General features: G+C 37.9%; 1 protein-coding gene across 9 annotated transcripts in view; it reads left to right on the forward strand.

Moving 5' to 3' along the window:
- Positions 1-15,621, forward strand: part of LOC135205828 (longitudinals lacking protein-like) — a 222,534-nt gene that overhangs the window by 39,335 nt on the left and 167,578 nt on the right. For all 9 annotated transcript variants that reach the window (XM_064237068.1, XM_064237072.1, XM_064237078.1 and 6 more), the window contains exons 3-5: positions 938-1,621; positions 6,127-6,375; positions 6,646-6,729. In XM_064237068.1, coding sequence (XP_064093138.1) covers positions 938-1,621; positions 6,127-6,375; positions 6,646-6,729 — 1,017 coding nt within the window. The remainder of the gene's footprint in view (positions 1-937; positions 1,622-6,126; positions 6,376-6,645; positions 6,730-15,621) is intronic.

The raw sequence follows: 15,621 nt of genomic DNA on the forward strand, positions 1-15,621 counted from the left end.
CATGTAAGAGGGAGAGTCTCCATTGATATGACAAAGGTCAAGGCTCTACCATGTAAGTGGGTCAGCCCCCATTGGTACGATCCAGAGTAGGCTCTGTCGCGTAAGCGGGCTAGCCCCCATTGACACGATCCAAAGAGTTATTCAGCCATAGGTCCATACCTCGCTGGGACTCTTGAGGCAGGCAGACTCATCGACAGTAATCATGAAGTCTTCAGCCCAATCAGGTAGGAACCATGGATTATTTTATCCAAGAACATATGTTGTTTTTTCCCTGTTTTTTAATGTATTTAGTTTAAGTATTATTATTTTGTTTTAGCTGTCTCTTACCTGCCACCAAGGGTGCCAATCAGCTAAGTATATATCTGCTGGGTAAGTTTTCATGTACAAAAATGATATTGTTAAGATACAATAAAGTTTTGTACATACTTACCTGGCAGATATATACGATTAATGGCCCACCCATCCTCCCCTCAGGAGACAGGTGGAAGAGAAATTATGGTTTAGAAAACGGGAATGGTTCCAGACCCTGCCACCCAGCGGCGGGAATGGTGGATCACCTGACCTACCTGTCGCGTGTGCCGCGAGTTTTGAAATTCTGTCGGGACGACCGAGTCTATAGCTAAGTATATATCTGCCAGGTAAGTATGTACACAACTTTATTGTATCTTAACAATATCATTTTTTGTCATGTAGAAGGGTTTCAGTACCGAGTTAATTTATTCAGTTGTGTACAAACTGCTGTAGTATTGAATAAATAAAACATTTATAGTCTTGTACGTATCAACGTAACACTTGTTTTTGGAATTTTTTTTTTATTGTAATTCTGCTTTGGCTTCTAGATTTTTTTTATTCATTCTCTATTGCATGGGTGCCGGGTAATAATTTTTCTTTGTTTTGCTTTGTCCCAGTTATAAACAGTTAAAATTTTCCATTTCAGGAGTCATACTGTGACGTAACCCTTGCTTGTGATGGGAAATTTTACCCAGTACATAAGATAGTACTTGCAACATGTAGTGATTATTTTGAACAGATCTTTGAAAGGACAAGTCCTATGTGTAAAACTCCGGTGATTGTGTTGAAAGATATTAGACATGAGGACTTGGAAGCACTTTTGAATTACATGTATGTTGGAGAAGTGAATGTCCTCCAGACAGAACTGTCAGGCCTCATCAAAGCTGCCGAGTGTCTGAGAATCAAAGGTTTAGCTGTGCCAGACGAAGCTCCGAGCGAGCACGAGACATTTCACGACAACAAAAGAAACATAGGCAGGTCGAGTGATGAACCCGAATCGAAACGTTTGAGACCTGAAGTTTTATCAGTGCCCCAAAGAACATCCTATTTATTAAGTGATAAAAATGCGCGGGATAGGGAAATATCAAGACCTCACATAGGTTTCAGAGAGCCATACAGAGAATCACCAAGAGCTCTAGATGCCCTTAACTTACCAAGTCCCAGCACCAGTCCCATTCCTCCAAGCCCTGATACTCGAACACCAAACTCTGGAACCGTAGAGCCAGCGTCTGAGGTGACTAAACTTTCAAACGAGTCCCCTGCTCAAGAGTCAAATACGAAGGGATCAGGACTCTCCACCGCACAAGCGTCAGAATCCTCAGACAGAGAGGTATGCAGCATGAATGAATGTAGGATTGTATTCCATTTCAGTGGTTGATTAACTTATGATATATTTAGGTTTCATTGTATTAATATAGCTTTTCCTCTAATATTCTAGAAATGAACAAGTCCCTTAAATTCTCTGTTGTCTGTATACTTCTTGATCTAATTCCCATATGGTCCTGGTGTTCAGCTGTCCCTTCATAATTTCTGTGCCTTCATGCACATCATCTGCTGCAGTCTGATACTTTCTTATCCTTTCTCCTCATATGACCCAACCATTTGATTATGTTTTCCTCCTAGATACTACAACTTTCAGGCAACTAAACTAACTCCTTTATTTTGTATTTTGTAGTGACACATTTTCAAATATCTTCTACTTGTTAGTATCCAGATGTTTCCTGTTTAGATTAGTTCTGTACAAGCATTGTAAATTTCTGCTCTGTTCATTTTGAGATACTTACTCATAAGAGTACTCTAGCGTGGCCACGAGTTAGATTCTCAGCCATTCCATTGAGGTGTGAGAGATATGTGTATTACTGGTGATAGAACTTTACTCTCGACATGGCTCGGAAGTCACGTAAAGCCGTCAGGCCCCGTTGTTGAATAACCACTGGTTCCATGCAATGTAAAAATTGCATACAAAAAAAAAAACATGAGTCGTCCAGCATTGGCTCTTGTCTCCATGATGTATGAGTTGTGGCTGCTGGTATTTTTTTTTTTTTTTTTTTTTTTTTTTTTTTTTTTTTTTTTTTTTTTTTTTATGGCAATGCCTGCTTCACAGTTCAGTACTTTTAAGTAATTAAAATGTTCCACCTCTTCTAAGCCTTGCCCTTACACCACAACATGGTGTTCCACCTCTTCCTTTTCCCAGATTAGGATGATGGTCTTATACATTTCAGTCTTTGTACTTTTTACTTGTCCTTTCCAGTTATAATAAGCATTACTTTTCTTACTCAGGATTTCAGTCCTTTCCTTTCCCCAGATTTTGCTGTCAACATGAGCTGTCTGCATAACAGCTGGGGGACTCAGATTGATCCTTGATAGATACCAACATTTATCTCAGGTCCCTCTGAAAATGCTTGTCATTGGCTTTACTCTAGATCTTGTGTTACAATTCAGTAACATCCTAAGATTTATGAGATTTTCTGGTACCAGATCTGTTTTCATATTTCCCACCAAATTGTTTTTCTTAGTACTCTGCCAAGTACCATCTTGTTCTTAGTACTCTGCCAAGTACCGTCTTAACTCTTCCTCTTTTCTGGTTACTTTCAAGTAGTTGCCTCATTAAAAACTGGTTCTCTTTATGACTTCTGACCCAGGTAGTCACAATACCAGATGACTTCTAATCATTCATTCTAACATGAAACCAACTTGACCCTCATTTACAGGTTTTTTCTCTTTTTCTTTTTCCAGCATTTTTGCCTGGATTTTCATAGACTACTTGAACAGTCTTATTTTTCAAGTTTCCACATTTTACTGGGCCCATTTTCCATTTATGTCGTTATTACCTAGGGCTCTTCCTCTTTCATATGATCCTTTTCATTCCTTTGGCAGGTTTGATGAACTTACCAATGCTCCAGCTGCTTCTAGCAGTCCTCATGCATTACATTTTGGTCTGCATAGTGTTTTGACATCATCCAGGTTGTGCTCATTTTCTTCATTCCTGTTTTCAAAATATTCTCTGATAGAAATTCGCTCTTGACGTGGTTTGGGAGTCACGTGAAGCCGTTGGTCCTGTTGCTGAATAACCATAGTTCCATGCAATGCAAAAACACCATACATACAAACAAAGAAAACTCCACTACCACTTTCCTGTTAGATTTGTATCTGTTTTCATTCTTTTTCTACGTTATTCCTTTCACATATTTCCAACTTTCCTCTGTTAGAATTTTTTTTATGTGAATATTGTTACATTTTATAGTTATTTGGAATTTATTTGCTATATTGTATATATAATAATAATAACTTTGATAAGGTATCATATTTGTCTTCTCCATATTCTAATGGGGATACTGACATAGTCAAAAACAATTTGGAATTGTTATTGGTTTTCCTAAATCACATACTACTTTTCCTTATTCTTAAGTTATTCATACAAAAATACAAACCATTGCCTTTTATGTATTCCAGGCACAAGCTAGAAAAAGTTGTTGAAGTTTGGTAGTAAAGTTCTTATGTGGTGGTTGGTCAGTAGGTGGGGGAATCCCCACTTATTTGTCATTACCCTAGACTTTTTCTAAGCTCACTGTAAGAGTGGATATCTTGCCGGGCTCCTCTTGGTCTGCCTTGTAGAAACAATATGATAAGTGTATGAATGCAACTGCTGCAACAAGAGACCATGGCACCCTAGTTAGGCTGTGCCCTCTAGGATGATTACAGATTACCTTTGAAAGGACCACACTAGTACTCTCTCCTCCAGTATACCAATCATATTCATGGCCTGCGTTCCAGGATCATTTAAAGCTCTGTCCCTGGTGGTGAAAGGTGAGAGTGATATTTAAAAATGCACTAAAAGTTGTAGATGACCAGTCAGTCCCATGGCTTGCTCTGTTGCCTACCTGCCCTGGTGGTGATGTCAGTGGGAGGTTGAAGGCAGTTCATTGACATCTCTCTATTGAATGAGTTTGTTCTTGAAGTACAGGTCAAGGTGCTGGATTCTGGCAGAGGCAGCTGCTTCATGCTCTCCACTTTGGAAAGGGCCTGGTTACCAGTTCAAAAGCTCTCTTCTTTGGACTAGGAACAACCCCTCAGTTGCTCATATGAGTGCTCACTTTGTTGCCAAGTATGGTCTATTTACACTGGATGCTCCCATGCTATTGGTAATTGGTAGCAGCAGTGAAAATCACCCTTCAGACTCACGTTAGCAACTGTTGTGGGGTTTTAGGGTAATTCCTGTTGTGAGATGGACAATAGGCTTGACTGACAGGTTGTCCTGTGAAGCTTACGCTTCTTGGGCGTCTCCATGCGCACTCACCTCAGTGATGTTCTGAAGTAGCATTGGCAGGCCTTCAGTAGCCCTTCCTCTCTTCCAGTACTCCCACCAGGAAATGAGGGAAGGCCTAGCCTGGGGGTTGGGTAGCAGGAACCTCTTAGAAGTTTTGCTTAATTCCCCACCCCTGAGGATACTTCTGTTTTTGGACCCATTGCAAGAGGAATTGGATGCACGCCTTTAGGACCTAATTATGTTTGTGTTTACAGAAACACCCTTCATTTGCACAGCAACACCTTGGAGAAGAGAGCAGTGTCATTGGTCTCGCAGTCACTTCAGGATCGATGTAGAGAACTGTTTTATATAGATGATAACATGACTTGTGGCATACAGCAATAAATGGAAAGTGTCTCCTGCCTTTCAGTTAATGAGTTAGATGAACTTTTGGGTAGTTCACCAAGCCATGAAGCTGCCAGCCTGGTACATCCCTTGCAGGGTGAAGGTTTTTAAAGAGCAGTTCATATCTTGCAAGACAGCAGCTTTTCAGTGTCTGGAAAACACCAGGACCCATTCTTTTTACCATGTGCCTAAACAGGAAGCTCCTTGAGTTCTCTCTCTGTTCTAGTACCCCTATGACCATTTGGGTACATCCACATTTGTACCATTCAGTCTGATTTTCCAAGTGTTGGTGATTCCAGGTCTCAGAATGAGAATGTGCAATTCAAGAGGTGACTTGTTTTGCTTTCTTTTCTGGTTGAGGCACCCAGAGAGATTTCCCAATGCCTATTCTTCTTCTCCACCAGCCCTTCATGCTGAGGTACCTCCATTCCGAGACCCTCGACTTAAAGTTTGGAGGCTATCCAGCAGGCCCTCGGCAGCTTTAAACCTGGGTAATTCCAGCTGCAAAAGGCTATTGCTCTGGTTTTAGCCAGGTCTTCCAGCTGAAGGGCATGGAACTTTCTTACTTGGGAGTGTTGACCATCTCAGGAGTTGAGGCCTGTGTGTCATATTTGCAGCCTAAGTTGTCGGTTCCCAGAACTCATGGACTTTCAGACAGTTGTTTAGTATTTCACTGGATTCCAGTCTCTGAAACTTCAGTGTCCAGTTCAAGCAAGTTTCCCCCTGTTCCAGTTGCTACAAAGGCAAGACTTGCAGAGCGGTCAGATATGCTGACAACAAGGTTTCTTCTTTTTCTTCTCTGAAAGAGAGGTGACGCTCTCTCATACAGCTGCAAAGTGATGGGTCTGTACCAAGTAAAGGCAACTATTTTACAACTGAATTTTTAAAAGATGGAAATTGTCCTGTACACTAGTTGATGCACGTTCGGTTGGGAAAAGGAACATCGTCACATAATTTCCTGCCACATAAAAAAAATGTCATCTATATTTCTCTTGAAATTTTCAATAAAGTTGTAACTAAACTGGGAGGGTTTGTCTCCATTTGCAACATTTGTCTTCTTAATGTGTTATGCCTGTTTTTTAATCCTAAGCCTAAGTATATCATGTTCTCGATACATTTAAGACACATACATTTATCTAAATACGCCTTGCTTGCTCTTATTATTGTTATCTCTTATTTTCCAGTTGGTTGTGGATGATAGAGTAGTTAAGGAAGAACCCCAAGATGATTATTCAGAAGCTGAAGAAACCAAAGAATCCATTAGATCTGTTGAATCTGACTCAGGTGTTAGTTACCCTCTTCCAGCTGGGGATCACAGTAACAGCAATATATCAGGGAAATCTGAAAACACGGGTTTTATAAGAACCAGCCAACCACAAACGATGGAGGATCTCGTTGCACACGTTCTTCCTGGCACATCGGGTCTTCAAGGGGTGAGTTTCTTAGTCAGGGTTGAAAGTAGTTGTTCTGAATTTTTCTGAGTTGGTTTGTGTGTAAAGGGTGATGACAAGATACTCATCACCATTGGTTCATGTTTGTTTTCTGTAATGTAAACAAATTTGATTGTCATTTTTTGGTTTTCCGTCTTGGAGAAATAGAATTATGGGAAACTTTGTCTTTAATATATTTATTACAGTGTTTATATGTTACTGCCTTCTCTTTCTCAAGTCTTAAATTTATTATTTTGTTGGTAACATTCTCAGAACTCTTGGGAGGGTAGTGAACGCAACCTCCTAGGAAGACCCTTTGAAGGTTACTCTGGCAGCCAAGTGAGAGGACCACAGATGGTGAGTGTGAAAATTTACTTTTGAAAGACCTTCCATAAATTTGGTTATTTTAAGAAATGTATTTGTTATTATGGTTTTTGGCTTGGTGAATATTCAGAGGTATTAAGCAGCGTAAGGGTTGGGCGAAGATAAGGGAGAAATCATGTTGTGATTTTGATGTTGTTTACCATGGGTTTACTAACAAGTATACTGTAGTAATTGCCAGCGTGCAAGCATGCCTTTTTCCCAAAAAGGAGGTCAAGAAAGCTCATTGTTTGACTTGTTAAGCGAAAGAGTGTACTAGCTTAAACTGTGATTATGGGCAACTGTTCAGAGATGATTAACAAATCCCACCGTCACATTAAAGTTGGATTGAACAGTAATAAAAGACGTGATGAAATATGTCCATGTCTTAGTCTGGAACATCCTTTTTCCCACAGCATAAAAAACTATTACTGTACAATGAAATTTTAAAAGATCAAATCAAATGCAGCAAATTCTGTCTCAGGAGGAGAACTTGTTAACAGATTTTTACTAGTTACTGAAGAGACTCCTTGTTTTATGGCTAACTGATGACACTCCTTGCTTTATGGCTGAGTTTCATCCTTACAACTTGGTCAGAAACCAAATTTGTTGACGAGAGAAATCGTGTCCCTTTCCTCCCAGCTACTTCCTCTGCCTCCAGTGGGTAATGCAGACTATGACAGTGAATTATGAGTGCTTGAAGTTCCCAAACAAAATGAAATTAAAAAAGTGTAGGTTAAATGTATGGAATTATCTTAAATTTTTTTTTTTTTTAATAAAAGTCAGCAATTCTAATTGAATGAAGCCACGTAATGTAATTTTGAAAGCCTAGCTTAGCTACAATTATTTTATAGTGTTATGTAATGTTGCTTATGCATATGTTTCAGTCTTTTTGTTGTATGTTTACATTGCATTAAGGAAACTATGCACTTGTTTCCTTCTTTCTCTCCCTCATCTGTTAAGTTTTTCATAAAAATTTGGTTTAGAGAGAGAGAGAGAGAGAGAGAGAGAGAGAGAGAGAGAGAGAGAGAGAGAGAGAGAGAGAGAGAGAGAGAGAGAGAAGCTAGCTAGCTGACATTTAGTGTGTAGTTACTTTTTTTTATTAGGATATGTTCAATAATGTATACTGTAACTTGTAATAAATAAATAATACATCAACCACAGAGCTAAAGAATAGGAGAGATATCACACACGCAGAGAGAAACAACACATGAGGTTTTGTAAATGTTGAAGCCTATAGCGTGCACACACACTCCTTCCTGTTTTTATTTTTATTTTATGCTATTCTCATGTATATTTTCACTATAATTTCTCATTATTTAATTTTACAAACCTAAAGATAAAAGCAAACGTGTGCATAAGGTATGCATTATGCACACTCCGCTTTGGATGATGGCATCAGACAAGTTGTAAGTAGCACAATGTGCTGACACCATCTGCAGATTTGTATTTTGAATATATTGAGAGATGAAATTCAACAGTGATAGAATATTTAGAGATGGTATATATACAGTGACAGAGTATTCTCTTGTATACTATTATGATATGTGTGATAATCATATGTAGAGTCAAAGAAACTTCTGATGAAATACTGTGTTGGAAATCAAGCAAAGCAAAAAGGTATGTTGAGACAGTGATGTCAACATACATGAAGCACTACATGTAGTAGATATAGTAAACACAAGCACGCACAAAAACACACAGGCATACAAGTAAAGCTTATGTGATATGAGGCGAAGTGAAAAATCATCAATTCCATTAAAACAAAATGATCAGCTACTTTTTAGTAGTGTTCTTGATGCTAACAGCACTTTGCAGTGCCATAACTTGATGTTGCACTCACGGTCCTGTAACTTGAAGGGACAGAAAGTTTTAAGGGGGGTGGGTGTGGAGGCCTGGAGAAGTTTCTGGGAGAGGCAGGGCAATAAGGCTGTGTAGAACTCGCGCTGAGAAAAGGGTTGTTTTGGAGGATGGGTGGAATAGGGAAGCCATTTCCTTGGCTGGAAGAGGGTGGAAATGCAATGTGGGATGTGTAGAGAAAGGTAGGTAGGTGTCTTGACTTTGCTAGAGCTTTTTATGTTTATGCTTTTTCCACATTTCATTAAAGGGTATGCATAGTACTACAGGTAGTGACCGACTTACGACCGCAATTGGTTCTGCAAAACAAGTCGTAACTCGATTTGGACGCATGTCGAGTCTGCTAAATTACCGTAGAGTTTATCGTACATATACATATTGTGTAATGATATTGACATCATCTGAAAGTCATATTTTATCAACATTTTCTTAGATTATTACTTATATTATCATATTTAAGTCATAATTCATTATTATTTAACATTCATTATCATTAAAACCATTGTATTACCATTCTTAGTGCATATTCTTACTGTCATATATGTATTACGATAGTACTTTACGATACCCTTTCACAAGTTCATATACGTATGTAAAAATTCAACCCCTTCTTTAGCTAGTATATTTTGCTGTCTTTTTATATTTCCTAGTTATGATTTCTTTACATTTTTGTAGCATGTGTAACATCTCACACATATGTATAAAAATATAAAAATAATCATAACTAGGAAATACAAAGAAGTCTAAAGAAAACAAAGATAGCAAAATAAATTAACTAAAGAAAAGGTTGAACCTACAAACGTAGCATATGAAACAGTGTGATGTGTGGAGAACGGGTACGTCTGACGACTTTGACAAACGTTAACAGTAAGGCGTAGTAATGACGTGTACATTACTACGCCTTACTGTTAACGTTTGTCAAAGTCGTCAGACGAACCCGTTCTCCACACATCACACTGTTTCATTATTTGCTACGTTTGTAGGTTCAACCTTTTCTTTAGTTTCATTGTACGTATTTCCTAGTTATGATTATTTTATACCATTTATATCGTCTCTCTACACGACATTACTACTCCTTGGCTGTTACATTTGCCAAACGTTTGTCCAAACTGTTTCTCCTCGCATCATACTGTTTCATAATGCTTCGGTTGTCACGTTCATATAAAAATTCATCCTTTTTTTTTTTTTTTTTTTAGTTAATTTAGTTATTGTATTTCCTAGTTATGATTTCTTGGAATTTTTTTATACCATTTGTAACGTCTCTCTACGTACTGTTACATTCGGCAAACGTTTGTCCAAACTGTTTCTCCTCGCATCATACTGTTTCATAATGCTTCGGTTGTCACGTTCATATAAAAATTCATCATTTTTTTTTTTTTTTGAGTTAATTTACTTATTGTATTTCCTAGTTATGATTTCTTGGGAATTTTTTTATACATTTGTAACGTCTCTCTACGTACTGTTACATTCGGCAAACGTTTGTCCAAACTGTTTCTCCTCGCATCATACTGTTTCATAATGCTTCGGTTGTCACGTTCATATAAAAATTCATCCTTTTTTTTTGAGTTAATTTACTTATTGTATTTCCTAGTTATGATTTCTTGGAATTTTTTATACCATTTGTAACGTCTCTCTACGTACTGTTACATTCGCCAAACGTTTGTCCAAACTGTTTCTCCACGCATCATACTGTTTCATAATGAAAATTCGGGCAAATTAGGTGTTTTGCCCTCCCAAATGAACTTCACCTCGTACGCCTATGACTTACGTGGAAAAAATTTAAAATTCTATCGAATCGAGGCTTTCACTGAAGAGAGAGAGAGAGAGAGAGAGAGAGAGAGAGAAACTTCGTTTGTCATGCTCATATAAAAATTCATCCTTTTTTCAGTTATGATTTCTTGGAATTTTTATAGCATTTGTAACGTCTGTAACGTCTCTCTACGTACACGAAATTGCGTCTTATGTATTGTTACGTTTGTTAAGTTCATAGCAAACCCGTTTCTCTATGCATCATACTGTTTGTTCCGTTGTTACTTTTGTCAGGTTTAATTTAAACACTGGATGCTACAGTACAATTTGTTTAATGTTGAAAAATACAAAAATACAGGTGCAAAAAATAGAAAAAACATTCAAAAATACAATTGAAAACTAGTATGTAGTACAGGAAAATATAATAAAATTAAAGACTTCTGGCATCGCTGGTGCTTGACTGGAGGTCGTTGACTTCATCAGCTGAAGCGACGGTCGGGGTGACGGGAGGAGTTGTTCGTTTCACAAACATGGTGAGTTTCGTCTGGATTGTTTGTTTCTTTTTCTCCTCGTAAATTTCACGATACGGACGAAACAAATCGTGTGCCATCCGTTCAATCTTTGAAAACCTTTCATAATTTGGGTCCATTTCTTCGAAATGTGCAAGGAGTTTATTTAGTTGAGCTAATCCTTCTGATAATCCCTTGGCGGTAAATTTCCTTTCTGGCAACTCTTCATCCTCCGCTTCTCTTCTTTCTTCCTCCGCCACTCGTTCTTCTTCCAATTCAATCAGCTCTTCATTTGTAAGTTCTTCGGAAGCGTGGTCTAGCAAATCCTCAATATCTCTATTTCACAATCCAAGGAAAGCTCTTTTGACAGTTTCACTATTTTTCCCCGTATCACATCAAGTTCTTGTTCACTGTCAAATCCATCAAAATCATTCACATAACGTTTAACGCACTTCTTCCATATGCCATTCATACACTTCGCCGTCACAGTCTCCCAGGCAGAAGACACAATCTTGATAGCATGCAGAATATTGTAGCGTTTCCAAAATTCTCGTAGGGATAGTTCTGGGTCGGCATCTAGAGCAGCTATGGCTTGCGCAAAGGTGATTCTTAAATAGTTTGCCTTAAATGTTGCAATCGAACCTTGGTCCATAGGTTGAAGAATTGGAGTGGTGTTTGGTGGCAAAAAAACCACTTTCACATCAGGATTCAGATCAGCTAAGTGAGGTGGATGTCCAGGCGCATTATCGAGCAGCAGTAAATATTGAAAGGAATTCCTTTCTCTAGGCAGTATTCACGCACTTGAGGAATGAAACAGTTGACAAACCAGTCTTCAAAAAGTGTCTGCGTCATCCATGCCTTACGGTTAGAGCGAAAGTAGACAGCAAAGTGTACTTGCTTACATTCTTGAACGCTCGTGGGTTTTCTGAATGATAAATTAAAAAGGGTTTCAGCTTGAACCCCGCGACATTCCCACCAAGCAGTAGAGTCAGCCTATCCTTAAAAGCTTTAAATCCTGGCATGCTACTGGCTTCCTTATGGATGTAAGTGCGTTCTGGCATTCGTTTCCAGAACAAACCTGTTTCATCAACATTAAATATTTGTTCTGGAAGATATTCCTCATCCGTAATCATTTCATCGAGACTGTCGACAAACTTGCTAGCTCCTTCCTCATCCGCACTCGCTGCTTCTCCAGTCACTCGAACACTATGCAGCTGGAATCGTTTTTGAAACCTCTTGAACCAGCCAACGCTTGCCAAAAAATTCTTGCTTATACTCTACTCCAGCACGTTCCTTCAAAGTCTGAAACAGACTTCTAGCCTTCATCTGCACAGTAAAAAGGCTTAACGGTGTCCTTTTTTGGATTTGATCTTCCATCCAAACATGCAATAATTTTTCCATTTCTGGGATGGTGGGGCCAGTGCGTTGTTTCGTAATCACTGTCGATCGCATGGGTGCAGAACCTTTCACAGCATCACGAATCCTTTCCTTATCCTTAAGAATCGTGGGACACAGTAGAATGAGATAACTTCATATCACGTGCGATCACATTCACTTTCTTCCCTTCTTCGAACTGCTTAATCACTGTCATTTTTGTGTCCAAGTCAATGGCCTTCCTTTCCTTCTTGGCATGTTGAGGAGTAGATAAACACAGTTTCCTCTTGGCAGACATTTCAAAAATGATCAAAATTAGCACAAAGTTATTGAAAAATGAACACAGCAGAGCGAGAGATGCGTTCAGTACGGAGCTACAGGCAACACTGAGTGAGCGCGGGACCCGAGAGATGCACGGATGCCGCAGGAAAAAGTATCGTACGTTCGTATGCACGTTCTGCCAAAAAGGGTGAAAATAATAGTCGTAAAGTCGATCAGACGTAAGTTGCATAGGTCGTAAGTCGGTCATTACCTGTATACTGTAACCCCCCAAAAAAAAAAAAAAGTTATGAGAGAAAGAGAATGTGAGAGCAACTGGGTGAGGTATCACTTATCTTGGAGCCTGTAACATACACTCACCTGCTCTTATTTTTATTTTATGCTATTTGCATTCATATCTTTACTCTTTTCTTATTTTTTATTTTTACATTTCATAAGACAACGCTCATAGGATACAAACACATGCACACACTCTTTGGTTTGATGCTACGTACAGTTATGAGCTGTTTGTTTGTTAACCCTTAAACGCCGAAGCGGTAAAAGGAAATTGTCTCCCGTGTGCCGGAGGTGTTTCAGAGTGAGCGCGGAAGCGGAAAAAATATTTTTTTCAAAAAATCACAGCGCGCTTAGTTTTCAAGATTAAGAGTTAATTTTTGGCTCTTTTTTTTTTTTGTCATTGGCTGAAGTTTAGTATTCAACCATCAGAAATGAAAAAAATTATCATTATCATATATAAATAATGCGATATATGATAGCGCAAAAACGAAACTTCATATATAATTGTATTCAAATCGCACTGAGCGCAAAACGGTTAAAGGTAACAAGTTACTTTTTTTTTGTTGTAATGTACACTAAATTGCAATCATTTTGATATATAACACATTGTAAAACGATAAAAGCAACACAGAGAAAATATTATCACAAAATAATGCATGAATTCGTAACGCGCGGACGTAAACAAATATTTATTTCAAAATTCACTAATAAACTAAATTATTGTCCTAGAGACTTCAATTTCTTTTCAAAATGAAGACAAATGATTGATTATTACTATACTGTAAGAGTATTAGCTTACAATTGCAGTTTTCGACCATATCTGACGAGTTAAGTTGACCGAATGTCGAATTTTTTATATATATATATATGCAATTATTTTGGAAATAAAAAAAGCTACAACCTTCAAATATTTTTTGTTTTATTTTACATGAAATTGCGCACATTTTCATATATAAAACTCTATGAAATGCCTAATATGAAACGGAGCAAATATTCCGAGAATGGGACGTACGCATTTCGGTGATTTGTGGCGGAGAATCTGCGCGCGGAGGGAAGGAAAGATTTTTTTAAATTCACCATAAATCTAAATATTTTGCTAGAGATTTCGAATTTGTTTCAAGATGAAGATAAATGACTGAATATTTACTAGACTGTAAAGAGTTTACTGTTACAATTGCGTTTTTTCGACTATTTCGGTAGAGTCAAAGTTTGACCGAATGTTGTGTTTTTTTCTTTTTATTTACGTGATTTATATGCAAATATTTCAAAAATGAGAAAAGCTACAACCTTCAATTATTTTTTGTTGTATTCTACATGAAATTGCGCACATTTTCATATATAAAACTTTATGTAACGGCTAATTTAAAATGGTGCAAACATTACCACAATCGCACGTATGATTTTTTCGGAAGTGTTACCGCGCGGACGTAAAGAAAATGTAATTTTTTTCATAAATTCACCATAAATCGAAATATTGTGCTAGAGACTTCCAATTTGTTGCAAAATGAAGGTAAATGCTTGAATATTACTAGAATATACGCGGTTTAGCTTACAATTGCGTTTTTTGACCATTTCGGTAGAGTCAAAGTTGACCAAAGGTTGAAATTTTGGCAATTATCGTTATTTATATGAAAATATCTCAAAACTGATAAAAGCTACAACCATGGGTTGTTTTTAGTTGTATTGTGCATGAAATTGCGCACATTTCCATATACGTATAAAACTTTATATAACGGCTAATTTTAAAATGGTGCAAACATTACCACAATCGCATGTATGATTTTTTTCGGAAGAGTTACCGCGCGGACGTAAGGAAAAAGTTTTTTCATAAATTCACCATAAATCGAAATATTGTGCTAGAGACTTCCAATTAGTTGCAAAATTAAGGTAAATGATTGAATATTACTAAAATATAAGAGTTTTAGCTTACAATTGCGTTTTTCGACCATTTCAGTAGAGTCAAAGTTGACCGAAGGTTGAAATTTTGGCAATTATCGTTATTTATATGAAAATATCTCAAAACTGATAAAAGCTACAATCATGAGTATTTTATTGTTGTATTCTACATAAAAATGCGCACATTTTCATATATAATACTTCATGTAACGGCTAATTTACAATGGTACGAAAATTATGTCAAAGTGACGAAATAATTTCCAAGATGTGTCACAGATACTTTTTAGTGCGGCAAGAAAGAAATTCGCGCTTGCGCGCCTGCGTAACGATTGTAAACAAAACAACACCTTGATCCGTGAACTCCCAGCATCCCCCAAGGCGCGTGGTTCAAAAGTTTTAGGCTGGTAGGCCTATAAGTATTTTTCCGCGAATTTAAAAAAAAACTTTTGTAAGTCGACGTAAAATACGTCCAGTCAGCACACGAGAGAGAAAAACTGTCAACGTAAAATACGTCCAGTCGGCAGTAAAGGGTTAACTCAAAAACTTTTATATTTACTGCATAGGAAATATAAGGATCAATTGTTTTATAACCACTTATGATTATTATTCACAAGTAATCCCTCAATTATCCGGAACTCAACATTATCTGACACACCCATACCAGGGACCAAGTCCCAAAGATAATTGATACATAAATTATCTGAAAAACCTGCTCGCTGGTAGTTGGCAATGCTGTGCGGCCTCAAGAAAATATTGTAACACTGCTTACACTTGTAAACAGACTTGAGAAAGGGTTTTGAGGTGTTGGAGGCCTGGAGAGGTTTTAAGATATGGGGGGGGGGGGCGCAAATTGGATGGCTGTGTGCCACGGTAGAAGGAAGGGCAGTAAAGCTGTGTGGAGGAACTCGCTCAGAGAAGTGGTTGGTTTGGAAGATGGGTAGAGCTGGGG

This window comes from Macrobrachium nipponense, chromosome 24 (genome assembly GCF_015104395.2).
Source record: "Macrobrachium nipponense isolate FS-2020 chromosome 24, ASM1510439v2, whole genome shotgun sequence".
Lineage (NCBI taxonomy): Eukaryota > Metazoa > Arthropoda > Malacostraca > Decapoda > Palaemonidae > Macrobrachium > Macrobrachium nipponense.